The following is a 15,898-nucleotide window of genomic DNA, read 5'->3' as shown; positions in this document are numbered from 1 at the left end:
TTTAATAACCAAAAATTCATAACTCCCTTAGTAGGTACACTATCAAATCCGTCCCAGTTGTTTGTAAATCTTATAAATTTTATCTAAAACTTGTGTCTGTAACAATTTTTAATAATACAAACCATTATTGCAAGGGGTTGAAAAAAAAACCGGGGTTGGAATGAGAAAATAAATAAAACTTCCCTACCCGGTACGCTATCGAATCCATTCTATGTTTATTTAACTGTCTAAATTATGACTAAAACTAGTGTTACAATAATTTATTGTTTACCCAATAATTACTGTAAGGGGTGAAAATAAAAAGGTTTGAAAGTAAAAATCATTTCTTTTATATAACTGATATATTATCATATCCGTAATAATTTGTTGTATGAATCCTAAACTTCGTCTAAAACTTTGGCTGAAGCAATTTTAGATGTAACGAATTATTACCCTAAAAACATGGGTTGAAATTTAAAAAAAAAAAATTCAAAACTTTCTTAGTATCAAATTCGTTTGATTTTATTTCAAACCAACTAAAAATTATTTTAAATCTTGGTGCAAAGAAAAATTTTATACGACTGCGTTATTAGTGCAAGGGATAAAAATAGTGTATGAAGGTCAAACAAAATTAAATAGTTACCTTAGTTGGCATATAATATGAATTTCGTTCTAAGCTATTCAATGGTGCATTGTAAACTATTCAATGCTGGATACATTGAGTTAAAAATATTTGTAATATTTTCACATTTGCCTTGTATGGAGTTATTATTTCATGTGAGATGTAGATTTCTCTGTCATGGTCATACAATTTGGAGAGCTTTGCTTCTTATCTAGAAAGAGGGTGTTTGACTTATGTATTCATTGTTGGATACTAGTAATTATTTGATTTACCAAGACATATTAAAGTAACTGATGATTGATAAGTTTAAGGTTGCTCGCCTTTTAAATAAAATATTATATGTGCTAATTAGATGACAGAAAACCATATTACTGTTAACTGATAAAATGTGTAATGGTTGATACAATATGAATTTTACTGAACCATCAAAATCTTACGATAATACACTAATTGTCAGTTATTGTCACAGTTATTGTCTCTTAATCACATTAAAAAGAAGTATATTTAATAGTGTATGTATCAATTTAGTACTTATAACATCACAGGACCATTAAGCAATCTCTATTGAGATGAAATGAAATTATGAGTTTTAAAATGACTATAAATATCTTGTCAGTCGTAAAGATATTTTTGGCCTCCAAAGAGAGGTTTTTCGACGTGTTCTATGTTATTGGTACGTACCTAGTTTTAGAGGAAATCTGTGATTTTGGCTTTGTGCATGATAATTGGCAAATCATTTATACTGCTTTAATTTTTAAATTTTCCCCAAAACAAAATAAAATTGGAATTATGTCAATTACATGTATCTACCCGTAAAATATTACTTATAAAGGCAATCATTGTGGCAGTAAAATTCAACGAAATCCCAATATTTTTGTCATAATTAACACAGTATAAAGAAGTGTAATTAATAATGGAAGTAAATAAGTTGAAGTTAATGGTAACTTTACCTCTGGCCTAGTTACAAATATATGTGAAGTTCCATTGGAATTTATTCCTTAAAGAAACCAGCTAGAAGTTGTTTTAATGTAGAGTTTTTACTAGAGTTTCACCATTACAACACTGCATTACTACCATTTCATTTTTATGACAATCCAATGCACCTGGAATGGTCTTGTTTCGTCCGCAAATAATAAGCTCAGGGCAAGCCCACAAAAATTTTATAAATTTCATTTAATTTATCCAAATTTTTGTTTAAAAGAGATTTTTTTTAATTTGCAAGATGTATAATTAGTTTCCAGGCAATGGTATACCTAAACAACATTTAAAGATGTACTAAGAAACTACATTCATGAAGTGAGTGCTATGCTATGATAACTGTGGAGGATTAAACGCAAAATAATTCATTCCTTATATTTCAGATAAAATTATTGACCATGATATGCCTGATAGTTTAACTTTATAATTTTTATCTACATTAATATCAGCTGTATCGTTTGGTAATATAGATATAATTACTGTGTATACTACAACTGAAAAGTAAAAAAAAAAAAACTTTTTTTACAGAGAGAAAGGAAAGGTTAAATTTCCTAGCTACCAATTCGATTTTTTCCACTACTCAGGGATTGATCAGTCAGTGCAGCTGTACACCACACCCAGAATCTTCATTGATGACATCACAGTGAAAACAGGAATAAATCTCACTACAGGTATGTAAATAATTATTATTTTTTGTTATGAGTGACTGTTAAAAAAATAATAGCAAAGCATGGTGAATAAATATAGTCTCCTAAATGCATTTATCATCACAGAGACACTTAAAAGTTAGTATATTGGAGTAACATATTAAACATGATCTCTATTTATTGTAAAGTACTAACAAACATCTAAAATATATTTGATCATATTTGTAAGGAATATTACAATTTGTAAAAATTAAAGTGGAACAAATGTGTTCGTAGATACAGTCTTATTAAATATGTTACGACCTATGTGGGAATAACTGGTTTCGTAAGGGATAGCCCAATTAAGTTTTATTACAGTTTTATTATTTACTAATATTTACATTAATAGTAAATAATTGTTCTTAAAAATGTCTTATCACCAATCACTCGCACTTAAAAATGTTTATTCGCAAGGCACTCAATGTCTGTCTAGTTCCGCAGTTCGCACTCCTCACTGGAGCTAGGCTCGACAGTGGTTCGCCCCTCACCTCGCAGCTGATGGGAATGATTGAACAATCAGCTGAGGGCCTGATCCGTGAACAAGTAAAATTCGTGGCATTCAAGCCGGTGAAGCTCTCGAATTTATCGACACCGAACAAACATGCGAGTGCCACTTTCTCAGACATACCCAACATTCTTTCAAATCCTAAAAGGGTCCAGCTGGTATAAGCAATAGGACTCAGTGTGTCCTTTTCAAATTTCCAAGAAAAGCACCCAAGTTGAGCGATGATGCATCGACTTGGAGGACAAATAGCTTGTTGAAGTCAGGCAGTATCAGAATAGGAGGCCATGCCAAAGTCCCTTGAGCCCAATGAATGTTATTTCTTGTTCCTCACTCCAAACTAACCATGAACTATTTTGGCACAGGTTGCTTACAGTTTAATCAGCCTAGAAGTTCCTTGCAGTAGTGCGAGCTGATCCTTGAGTCACTGAGATTCTCTCCAGCCTTGATACATTTGGTGTTCAACTCGCACTGGCTATAGTACTCCTGCGATGGCCTGATGTGAGCTGAGGAACAGCTCTGATAATTGCCTAGATAGCTATTACAGGTTGGATAGGTTCTCTAACAGGTCATGGGTAACCTGGGTGGTTGAGAGGATCAGGTTGAGAGTGCCAGTTAGTTCCTTGTGTGTGGGGGTTTTCACTTAGGCCATTCGCTGGTTAGCTGAGTGGGTATGATGACTAGTGGTGTCGATGGTGGGGTGGGTTCCACAGCCGCTCAGAATTGCTTCATCATCTAATGCCTTGAAATCGCGATGAAGGTGTATCAAGTTCTTTATGGCTCTAGGGAGCCCACGTCGCCAGCGATTCTGCGAATCCCCCCCCCTCACCACCAAAAATAGAGTAATGCACTATTAACCACATTAAATAAACCCAAAACAAAGCATATCTAAGAAACTTCCTCTTGGTCAGCAGGAGTACATGTGGCCCCTGATGAGTGGTGATATGTGTATGCTCGGTGCCCTGCAGAGTAGGGGCTGGTTTAACTGCCTGTGATTGGCACCTGTGTTGTGCTAGTGAACAGAGACCAGCAGGTTACTGTGGTCTCGGTGTGCAGAAGTGCTCTTGGTAACTGATGACATGTGGTGATATGTATGCTCGGTGCCCTGCAGAGTAGGGGCTGGTTTAACTGCCTGTGATTGGCACCTGTGTTGTGCTAGTGAACAGAGACCAGCAGGTTACTGTGGTCTCGGTGTGCAGAAGTGCTCTTGGTAACTGATGACATGTGGTGATATGTATGCTCGGTGCCCTGCAGAGTAGGGGCTGGTTTAACTGCCTGTGATTGGCACCTGTGTTGTGCTAGTGAACAGAGACCAGCAGGTTACTGTGGTCTCGGTGTGCAGAAGTGCTCTTGGTAACTGATGACATGTGGTGATGTGTGCAGGCATGGTGCAGTATACTGTGACGGTCAGCAACTCATCTGGCAGTCTGGACAGCACCGTTGTCACAGTGAATGTGGTGCTGGTGGACAGAGAAGACCAGAAGGTTGCTACGGCCTCTGGGGCTTCAGGAATGTTGGAGGTGCCTGAAGCGACCCTGTGGTGGCCACGGTACATGAGCGCTGATCCAGGATACCTCTACCACCTTCACGCCACGGTACACCTGCCTTTCTTTCACACTTGTGTTTGTGTCGCCTTGGCTCTGTGCGAGTTTACTGAACACACAAACATTACAATGTTTCACCATTTCAGAAATGTATGGATCCACGCCAGTCCAAATAAAGTGTTAAATAATTGCTTCAATGGTTTTAAAAATTCGAAGATGAGTTCCAGTAGGTGATGGATCCAAATATTCAATAACACTGTCCAGCACTAACAAAAAGGAGTTCTAAATATATTTGTTTTAGTTTTCAAAAACACGTGTTTCCCATGCATGTTAAGACTATTAGGGAATTTTATAGTAAAGAACTGATTAGATTCATGTGTGTGGAACGGTAATTTGTTAAAACTATTTTATTTCTCTTTGGATTTTAAATAAACCAAACGGAATTTGTGGTTAGTAGTGGAATGGAACAAACAGTATTAAATCGTGGTTTGATAGCACAAGTTCGTTTAGTAATTCAAAGTACCATTTTTTTATTTTTGTGATATTTTTCAGATCTTATATTTATTAGTCCTCCAGGCCAGATTTATTCCAGTATCTTATCGATAGTAGTGCATTGTTATTGGTTTCTCACATCTTCGTTTATGCCAGCTTGTGTTGTATAATTCGTATAGATTATATATATATATATGAAGGGGGCTCAAATAAACATCGAGGAACTAAAGCTTGTTAATCTCAAAATGTCAGAAATATGCACAGGCAAAATCATCTGACAGAAAACCAGACCCAGTAAGCGTATGATCTTGCAAATCAGAGAATTCTGTAGTAATTTCAACTCCTTCAAAAACTTTTGTTAATATTATTTCTGTAGTTTAATGTGTTTTTTTACATTTATTTTATGCTATTATTACATTATTATCCAGTGCAGATAGTAAAAAGATCCTCGTTTAATGACGTAATTTACACACGTATTCCACCTAAAATCTCCCTTTGTTTCATCAAACCGTTTATGATTTATTTTATGATCGCTTCAATAAAATTGAGTACAGCATTTGTTGCAACTCAGCATTCTCCGCAAATGATTGAGCACCATTGCCTTTTTATGACGACGTGCAATATTGGTTTAAGCGAACGAAATGTTAAACTACCGGCATTTATATAACGAAGCAGGCACAAAAACACAACATACTTGTGGATCTTCATCCCTTAACTCTTCAATAATTAAAGCACCTTGAAAAAACCTGAGCCCTTTAAATGAAGTTCTCCGCCATATATATATATATATATATATATATATATATATATATATATATACACATATACACATATAGACAATGTGTGTATGTATATATATATACATACATATAGACAATGTATATAATTTCAACTATTCACACCGCCTAGCGGTCGCGTGATTGCGAACCGGGTTGAACTCGGTGATGCGGAAGTAATTTATAATTATGAGCTTGGTCCAGGAGGGCGCCTTCACAATAAGTAGAGACCACTGTACTAAATAAGGTGTCTCACATAGCCACGAAGAAAAGTCGGTGGACTTTATAGCATAACCTGCACAAGGTGTGTGAATGTGATTAAAGTGAAATAGCTAATTTTTTTTTTTTCAAATTCCAAATGTTTTGATAGTTTTTATCGTGTGTTACTGTTTTGTTTGGTTTTTATATTATAGTGATAGCCATTTGACATACATTAAATTTTATAATCCCTGGGACTCTATGACAATAAGGTAGCCTCGAGGAAAGAATAAATAATTTGAGAACAAATAACAGGGGGTGGTGTGGGTCACTAGGCTCGGTGGTGAAGACCCTACTAACGACTCCTAAGGAGGTTGGGTCGTGAACTACTAAATAAATAAAATGTTTTGGCGGGCGTGGTGTCACTCACTCAGGTACTTAACCTACAACTTTTACTGGAAACACTGTTAACACATGCACTCCAACGGCCGTCCCGCCATAAAAAAATGTCGATCCGAATCAGTCGGCCCTGAACTCCAGGAACTCCAGGACGCGGTGGGGGGGGGGGGGGGGGGGGAGGGGAGACTGGCCCAGGTATTCCTGGTGAATGAAGCACCGAGGGTTTCGGTTGGTTAATAAGACATACCTGCACGTAAATATCAAACACCGTTACGCCTATTGATGTGTGTTTCAATACACTGTTTTTTGAAGTTCAGGAAATTAATAGATCATACTGTATAACTTAAATATTTTTACATATTTGTGTGAGATTTGTAGTAAAGTCTTTTTAAAAATGTAATTATAAAAATTCAATTCAACATCGTGACTATTTATCGTAATGTTTTTATGGTTCTTCAGAATACCAAACTTACATTTTAAGTAAATAAGTATACTATTAAAATGCGCATTTGTCAGTCTATGGTAACTTTTTACTATTTGACAATTGCAAATCAACAACTTTCTAAGTGATGAGTAATTACGTCTTCGTATGTTTCAGGATTGAATCTACCTACCATGTTATAACAAGAATTCATACTAACCAAAATTGAAATGGAACATTTAAGTTTAATTTGTATTCTATGCCACAAGAGTGGTGTAGAGGGGTGGAGAGGGGAGGAACAGCACCCTCGCGCGCCACATCCATGAAGCACTAATAAATGCTCCACATAAAACTGAATGTCTAAACATCTTACATTTACTTAGTTGAATTCCCCACGTGGGAAACTACTGACAGAAGGTCTAAATATGTGCATATTATCTGTATGGTAATTCTTTATTTGAAAAACATCAATCAAACCAAAGACTGTTCGTCGCTTGTGGGTTACTCCGTCACCTGGAGCCAGACTATTTATATATTATTAAATATACTCAGTGAACACTACGTATTAAATCTGGCCTGGGGCCGCAAAATAAATTAAGGTGTTCGTCAACCCAGGTACTCTTAAGGGGTCACACGCATTCTTAACGATGCACTTTCTTTTGTGAATATTATGAATTTGCATAAATTCTTACGGGTATTAAATACACTGGTACTCATACTCAAGGCACAGATCACTTACTTAGTAGCAGACACAATCACTAACTTGACTCGTGCGGACGTGATGCAAGGGTGCGTTCCGCCAGCGGGGTGGATACCGGGCTTCACTATCATAGCAGGTACTATGGTAGTACGTTCAAACTAATGGCTTGAAAACCCGAGCGAGAGACATGCATGTTTGAGGATATGCTTACACCCTTGACCCAGAGCTTTAAAGCCCAGCAGAGTTGTTTTTATTTCATACAATTAAGAATTTTTTTTCTTCACAAATCTTAATCTATGAATACAATGTCTTTTACTAAGCATGTATCGAATGAATGTGCCATACATTAAGAGTCCGGGAAAAGTGAATGTCAGAAATGTTTGTAAGTAAAAAGTTGTAGGTTATGTGCTATAAATGCGTTATTTTGTCAACTGCTTGACAGGTGACGGTGAACTCTACCCTCGCAGACACATACGTGCTCCCGGTGGGGATCAGAGTTATCGAGTGGAGCGACAAGAAACTGTTAATAAACAAGAAGGAACTTTATCTCAGAGGCTTCAATCGGCACCAGGATTCTGATGTAAGTAAAACACTTGCTGCAATCTTGGATTATTACATAAAAATCACCATCTGGTTTACATTGCTGGAGGCAGCCATTATTAGGTATTTTCAGTATACATGATACTAGGCACTGGGAGTCTGCCAAAGTGCAGTGCTGTCATATTGGTTAAATCTTTACCTACTAGAGTGAATTAGCATTTATTCCCCTAGGCACCACGTCTTGGCCACCATCTTGGAAATGTGTAATCGTTTAGATACGAAATAGGAAAAAATCCAATCATCAAATTCAAGGTCACTTTACAGTTTTTGTTTGATACCAGAATAAATATAGAAACAGGAAAAAATTAAGAAAATATATTTTTGTGTTTCAAATAAAATAAATTGCTGTTTCGAATGTTTTAATATATTTTTTCAATATGCAGACTTTTCACTCTTGAACAGTTTTATTATTAGAATATATTATTGATTAAATAATTAAGGCCTTTGTGCACAAATATGTGACAAGATTCATCATTTTTATGAATTGCGAATGTATGTTTGAATCCTCAAGAGTTTGGTAAAAAATCTGTTAATCTTTTAGGATATTCGATTATTTGTTAATAATACATATAACTCTTAGAGTTAGTAGATTTCATGTGATAATATGAAACTTCAAATAATTTCATTGTTTGTGTAATTTTGATGCTTGTTTTAGTTTAGAGGACGAGGACTGGACTACTCAGTAGTGACGAGAGACCACCTGCTGCTGGGCTGGAGTGGTAGTAACAGCTACAGAACTACTCACTACCCTCACTCAGAAGAAATAATGGACATCTGCGACAAAATGGGGTTCTTGGTTATCGACGAGGTTCCTTTCACCAACATAGAGTGAGCATAAAACTTAAGTTTCTTTTCGAAAGTTATTTATTTAGTCAATCCGCATATGAAATATAATGTTTGCACTTTATTTAAAACATGTTTTCTTACACCATAATAAATTGCAAGCTAGTTCAATACACTCATTAAACAATAAATAAATAAGCGAAATCTCAGCTTCAACCAGCTTTCTGGGTTATTGCATTCTTTTGTTCTCTATATATGACTATGGTGCTCGCTGTACAGTCCAAGGGAAGAGTGTTGAAGGCAAACTGAAATATAACAAATTATGTGTTACAAATCTGCTCATTTTTAGGTGTTGTAAATACTTAAAAAATAAAATAACACGATTATGTTTTACAGATAAATATCCGAAACTTTAAAAAGTTCTAATATATAACAGAAAAATAATGAATTGGTTGTCGACAGTGTTTAAGGCCATCAGTTCTTGTGTGGTGTGGTGTTACCATAAAATTGGTTTAGTTAACAAGTGTTGATGTAGCGTGTGTGTTCACAGTGGCTGGGACAGCGAGTTTCTAGTCAAGCACAAGCAGATTCTGTCGGAGATGATTGCTCGCGACAAGAACAGACCAAGTGTGGTGATGTGGAGCATCGGCAATGACCTCGACACCAGCACCAACGGAACAACAGGTTATGTCAGGTAAATAAACCACTATCGATTACAAACATAAGCAGTAAGTTATGTTCATTGAGTCAATTATACCACAGGCGAAACAGCAGCCAAAATGGTAGAAGGGCAAAACATGCATAGAACACAAAATTCCAGAGAGCGAGAGTAAGAGGAAACACATTGTCAGGACAGTACCGTGCAAAGAGCCAGATCCCGAACAGCGCCTTGTTAATGCTCTAGTAGCGACTGAGAGAGTAAGCAGAAACACACATTGCTAAGCCAGTACTACGTACAGAATAACACGAAAATAATAGAGTAAGCAGACACAAATAATGCCAAGACTGGGTAATCACTGTAGAGAGCAAGGATATTAAGCATGCCAAAAAAATATTGTAACAAATAAGATAGTTACAGACACATGCATTTTTAGGACAGTACTGCACAGACAAAGGAACCAAATAGAGCCTAGAAAACATCTCAACAGTATGCTGTAGAATTCAAGAACCTGGAGACTGCGAAAAAAAAAACCCTGAATAAAGAGTAAGAGACTATGAGGACACACACGTTACCAGAATAGTATCTACCATGCAAAGAACAGGAACCCAGGGTGTGAAAAGAAATCCCTGATTAGAGAGTAAGATAGAAGCAGACACACACATTGCCAAGAAAGTAGCATGTAAAATATATATCATTGAAAGCACAATGAAAAACCCCTAATAGCGAGTGACAGAGTAAATGAACACTCGTTGCCAACACAATATCGTGCGCAAAGCAAGGAAGCTGAGAATGCTAAGAAAACTCCCGAGAAGCGAGTGAAAAAGTAAACACACCTGTTGCCAGAACAGTACCATGCAGAGAGAGAAGACCTGAACACTATAATAAAACCCTCGAGTAGCAAGTAAAAAAGGCAAGAAAGCACACACAATGCAGAACAGTACCATGCAGAAAGCAAGAACCTTAAAAGTGCTAAGAAAATCCCTGAGTAAGATGAAAGTACTATGGTACATTATGGATGCACAAGATTCAAGACAGTACCGTGCAGGTAGTAAGGACACAAAGAGCATCAAGAAAACCTTTAAGAATTAGATAAGTGGCAAGCAAACACATGATGCCAGGATATTACTGTGGAAAGAGCAAGGATTTTGAGAGAGCATTGAAAACTTACAGGTAGCATGTGAGGGAGTGAACGGACACAAAATCTATGATTGTATCACTCAGAGAGCAAGGACTCGAAGAGTGGCAAGAAAACTTTTAAGTAGCATGTAAGAATAAATTATACACATTGCGAGGCCAGTACAAAAACATGTAAAGAGCAAGGACCCAGAATGTATAAAGAAAACCCATGATAAGTAAACGGAAGAAATAATTGATATTTGTTATTGAACGATTTAAAATAAATTCAACAGTGGTTTAATTTCATTTGTTACTGTAACGTGCGGCTGCGCTCAATATGACATATCGTCTAAAGAACAAATATAGATTGGCCGTGGAAGCGCCAGGCAGAAACAGTACTAAACACATTACCCATAGGGGCACAGCGCACACACAACAAAATGTATGATTAACATCCTTAAAACTTGGTAAGTTTATGTGGATCGTGATCACAGGATAAGAAAATAATAAGATCTGGTTTGGTTTATACAGGCATTTACTATATCTTACTTAATGATTTTGTTGCTGTTATTTTTGACTTTACAAACATTATTCCACTGAAGATGACCCATGGCATTACAGCCGAAACAAAATACCAAGAAAATTGTTGACCTTATTTGCTATACTTAATACATTAAATCTTGTTAAACAATAAACCAAATGGGAAAGCCCCGGGGCGAGATATTATAATAAGTAACAATGGTTATAGTTGACTGAATAAGGTCATTTGGTCTCTTAACTTTACAGGCCATTGAATATTGAGCACGCAGGCTCTTCATAAGACAAATTATAAAAAAATTACATTCACTCGTTAAATGAATAAATGTGTCCTGAAACTGGTTGTTTAGAATTATAAATATTTTGTGTTTTTTTTTTACTCAGGAAAAAGATGGAGAAAGCTGGACTTTTGAGAAATTCTCCGATTGCAGGAGGCGATGAATTTCGGTGAACTAACTCATGAACTGCACATTCGGAAGTTGAATTTGGAGCGGAATTTCTCGTCATAATCCTTGATCCCCGCCTGCAACCAGTATTCCCATCAAATTAGGTTGGTTAACAGGCGGCTGATGTTGGGCGAAGTTAAGCCCAGGAGAACAGCAAAAGAAAAGTGTGTGTGGGCGACGAAACAACTTACCTAAGCTGCGGGGTGGAGTAGATCAGGTCGGTCCCTGGAGATGGACAGGTGATGCGCGACGCGGAAGTTCGCGGTCGTCATGAAGAATAATAAGACCAAAAAATACTATTTCAAAACCTAAACTATTTCGGGCAGCAAAAAAATTAAAAATTTAGTGCTAAGGCACATGGCCTTGTCGATAACCAACTACATGCTTTAGAGAAAGCGCGTTATCTCGGGCTGCGAAGAGAGATCCGCCCTTACCGCATGCTGCCCGCTGAATCGTCTAAAATGGCGCCGGCTCGCCTAATTAAAACTGTCTTTGGTCGCCTGTCCAGGGGAGGGGCTTCGGAAAACCCGAAGGGAACCCGAATGATTCCGATTGGAGTAGCCGCACTCTAGCGCGTCCTGGCGAGTGCGCACGGAACTACAAGCCCTAAACGACCTCTCGACTTGGATGCAAGTCGATCCTTAAGGCCTGGCTTGGATAGGAGGGGACTATGCTGTCCTCTGGCGGAGAGGCGAGGGAGCATGCCCGGTAGTTGGCGAAACTCCCGCGAGATGTCGTGTGTGTTCCATCTGGGGCGCGAGGGGCTGTGGCCTTCATCCCGGGCATTGGCGCGGCTGTGGGTTATGACCTGCGTGGACCAGAAGAAACAGGGGGGGGGGGGCTACGACCGGTGACTGACCCGGCCTGGGAACAGGATGGTCTGACACGACACTATGTGTTGTTGGGCTGATGAACGGAACACCGTTTCGTGAGAGGGACAGCTAGCTTCAGCACAGCTCCGAGAAGAGGAGTTAGCATCTTTGGGAGCAGAGAACAGCTATTCTAGTCACACTACCACCTAGGGTGAACAGCTTGACGCGTGACGCCTAGCAGGGTCCAGACGAGACGATCGCTGGCCCAGCATGTCGCCAGCAAACCTCAGCCTTAATCACTGGGAATGGCGTTGGGAGCACTGAACTGCTAAACAAACTAACCTGTCGGTACACTCGACTGAACAAATCTCGATGAGGAAAAAAAAGGCAGTGGGACATCATATGGAAGATAAAGTAAAAACATTTAAACATTTCGTAAAATTAAGTAAATCGTACATTTTTGCCTGAAATTATCACTGAAATGGCACATTACAAAAATTCGTAGATGGTTCTAATGAGAATATTAACATAGGCAGAGCAACGCTGCAACATTGACGCACATTCCAGTCAGTTCACATCAGCATAGATTTTCTGGACGAGATCCTGTGTGTAACAGACAACATTAATCACAGATTTTATTCGGCCCTCCACCTAGTAAACCAAGGTTTGTCTAATCATGTATTTGTGCACACCATTAGACAGGACTGTCGCGACCAACCAAGCTAGCACAAATATGTATGTTAGTTACTTATAGGTGTTTTCGCCTGAGATTCAAGTAAAAAATTAATTTATGGGTGCATGCAGACACAGTAACACAAAACGTGTAATACATAAACTCCGAGTTAGTAGTTGGCCGGAGCTGGGACACGGGTTCTGGGTGTGGTGCCTGGTGCCAACCACCATCTTGGATTTGTGATGTCACGGCGGCCATCTTGAATGATTGTGACCTTGACCTTTGACCTTGACCTTTGACTTTCAAAATTTTCCAAATTTCCTTCTTTTTAAAAAAACTTCCGCCAAAAAATCCTCAAAAAATTCCACAATTCAAAAATTAGGAATTCGAAAATCCTCAAAAGTCTTTTGCCTTAGAAAGAACACAAAATCCAAAAAATGGCTTAAGCATCCATGTCTGAAGCCTCCGATAAGCCATTTATAGGAATAAGGATACTATGACAGCCATCTTGGATTATGACATCACCGTTGAAATTTCTGTTACGTCCGCCATCTTGAAAATCTTTATTTATTATCCGATTTTAATGAAAAAAATTTAAAATTTATAAAAAAAATTAATTAATATCATTTTAATAAAAAATATTTTAAAAATATACATTTACGGCATGGAGCTCGGAGTCCTCGGTTCGAACCTGTTCAGTGCAAAAAAATGGCGACAGGCTCCTTCCTCAATGGTGGCTGCTGGCAAACTGACTCCCTCCACCACTTATGTCAAAGTATATATATCGTCACCTAGTATGACATCATGTCCGCCATCATGAAAATCTGTAATTTTTATGTTATAAAATCGGGAAAAATTTTAAAAATCATTAAAAAATTAATCAATCGAATTAAATAATAAATATCTTTAAAAACACCGTTGCACTTTTCGTTACAGCAGCCATCTTGAAAATCCATAAATTTAATGCTAGAAATTCGGGGAAAATTCCAAAATTCATCAAAAAATTTACTTATTAGAATACTGTTTGATTAGATCAATTCCTGTCCTTGGTTCGAAACCGCTAAGAGCAAAAAAAACAAGGACAGGAATCGATATAATCAACCAGTATTCTAATAAGTAAATGTTTTGATGAATTTTGAAATTTTCCCCGAATTTCTAACATTGAATTTACGGACTTTCAAGATGGCTGCCGTAACGAAAAGTGCAACGGTGTTTTTAAAGATTTTTATTATTTAATTCGATTTATTTTTTTAATGATTTTTAAAAAATTTCTTTATTTTCTAACATAAAAATTACGGATTTTCAAGATGGCTGACATGACGTCATACTACATGACGATATATATACTTTGACATAAGTGGTGGGGGGAGTCAGTCTGCCAGCAGCCACCATTGAGGAAGGAGCCTGTCACCATTTTTTTTTGCACTCAACGGGTTCGAACCGAGAACTCTGAGCTCCATGCCGTAAATTTATGTTTTTAAAAAAAAAAATTTATTACAATTTTATTAATTAGATTTTTTATAAATTTTAAAATTTTTTCTTTAAAATCGGATAATAAATAAAGATTTTCAAGATGGCGAACGTAACATAAATTGCAATAGTGACATCATAATTCAAGATGGCTGTCATGGTAACCTTATTCCTATAAATGGCTTATCGGAGGCTTCAGACATGGATGCTTAAGCCGTTTTTAGGATTTTGTGTTCTTTCTAAGGCAAAAGACTTTTAAGGATTTTCGAAATCCTAATTTTTTGAATTGTGGAATTTTTTGAGGATTTATTGGCGGAATGTTTTCCTAAAAAATGGAAATTTTGGCAAATTTTGAAGGTCAAAGGTCAAGGTCACAATCATCTAAGATGGCCGCCATGATGTCACAAATCCAAGAAGGCGGTTGGCACCAGGCACCAGGCACCACACCCAGAACCCGTGTCCCGGCTGCGGCCAAACTATACTACTCGAGTTATATGAACATGTGCAGACAAATAATGTTTATTTATTTTAACAGGTCGATTGTTCAGCACGTGAAGTCTCTTGATACATCTCGCCCTGTGACACTGGCCATCAACCAACCGGTCAGGGAAGACCAGTCGGTCAGTATTCCAAACATTACTAGTGCCTGCTCATAACTTTTACCATCAGTTTGGAAATAAAAGTTACATCTCTCACTTTGTTCAGTTAATCTTTTAGTTGCTGTTTATTATGAAATTATTTTACATCGCAAAATAAATAACTAAATAACTTAAACGTCCCTCTTTTATAGTTGTTTTATTTATGATTTAATACGAAACTAGGTGAAGACTGGAAAAATACTATTATAATATCAGAGGTTGAGAGAAATTTTAGATAAAAATTATAAGATTAACAAATAATCTGAACTAATTCGATGTTGGGACTGTTTTGTCTTCCATTAGTTCAGCAAGGCAAAATACTAGAGTACTTGACCTCAACTCAGCATACCATCAAAAACCACTCATCAAAGCATCAAAACATTTAATTAGATTTTGTTGACCATAGAACCTCTACCATTAAAATTGTTTTGCCATTTCGGTCGGCATTTGGTGCAAAATGCTGACTCGCTTACTTGTCCAACAATAAATTAAATTTGTATTAAACCACCTGGACAATTTAGTGGTTAATTTAAAAAAATCAAGATCACTTGAACCATGTCACAGAGGTACTACAGAGACTACATAATGTACATCTAACAGTAAACACTAAAAAGGTCAAGTTTTCATTCAAGAAATCTTTTCCTCAGTCACAGAGACGTTGGAACAGGGGGGGGGGGGGGGCAGCAAAGGCGAGTCGCCGCCGTGCTGTTATGCATGATGGGGGGGGGGGGGGGGGGGGGGCGAGAGTAGCATTTCGCCCCCCTCCTTTTCCCAGAATAAATGTTTGGTCCTAGTAGTATTTTTCTCAACCAGTAGTTACAAACGTTGCATTGGTGATCACATTGATTAGAAAATCAAATTTATG

At 37.4% G+C, this 15,898-nt stretch overlaps 1 protein-coding gene across 1 annotated transcript in view; it reads left to right on the top strand.

Moving 5' to 3' along the window:
* The window catches only part of LOC134538543 (beta-glucuronidase-like), a 53,797-nt gene that overhangs the window by 30,346 nt on the left and 7,553 nt on the right, over positions 1–15,898 (top strand). Inside the window, exons 4-9 of the mRNA XM_063379958.1 lie at positions 2,108–2,250; positions 4,151–4,362; positions 7,740–7,877; positions 8,553–8,725; positions 9,231–9,374; positions 14,931–15,015. Coding sequence (XP_063236028.1) covers positions 2,108–2,250; positions 4,151–4,362; positions 7,740–7,877; positions 8,553–8,725; positions 9,231–9,374; positions 14,931–15,015 — 895 coding nt within the window. The remainder of the gene's footprint in view (positions 1–2,107; positions 2,251–4,150; positions 4,363–7,739; positions 7,878–8,552; positions 8,726–9,230; positions 9,375–14,930; positions 15,016–15,898) is intronic.

The sequence above is a fragment of the Bacillus rossius genome, chromosome 13 (genome assembly GCF_032445375.1).
Source record: "Bacillus rossius redtenbacheri isolate Brsri chromosome 13, Brsri_v3, whole genome shotgun sequence".
Classification (NCBI taxonomy): Eukaryota; Metazoa; Arthropoda; class Insecta; order Phasmatodea; family Bacillidae; genus Bacillus; species Bacillus rossius.
This window is presented reverse-complemented; position numbering and strand designations above follow the sequence as displayed.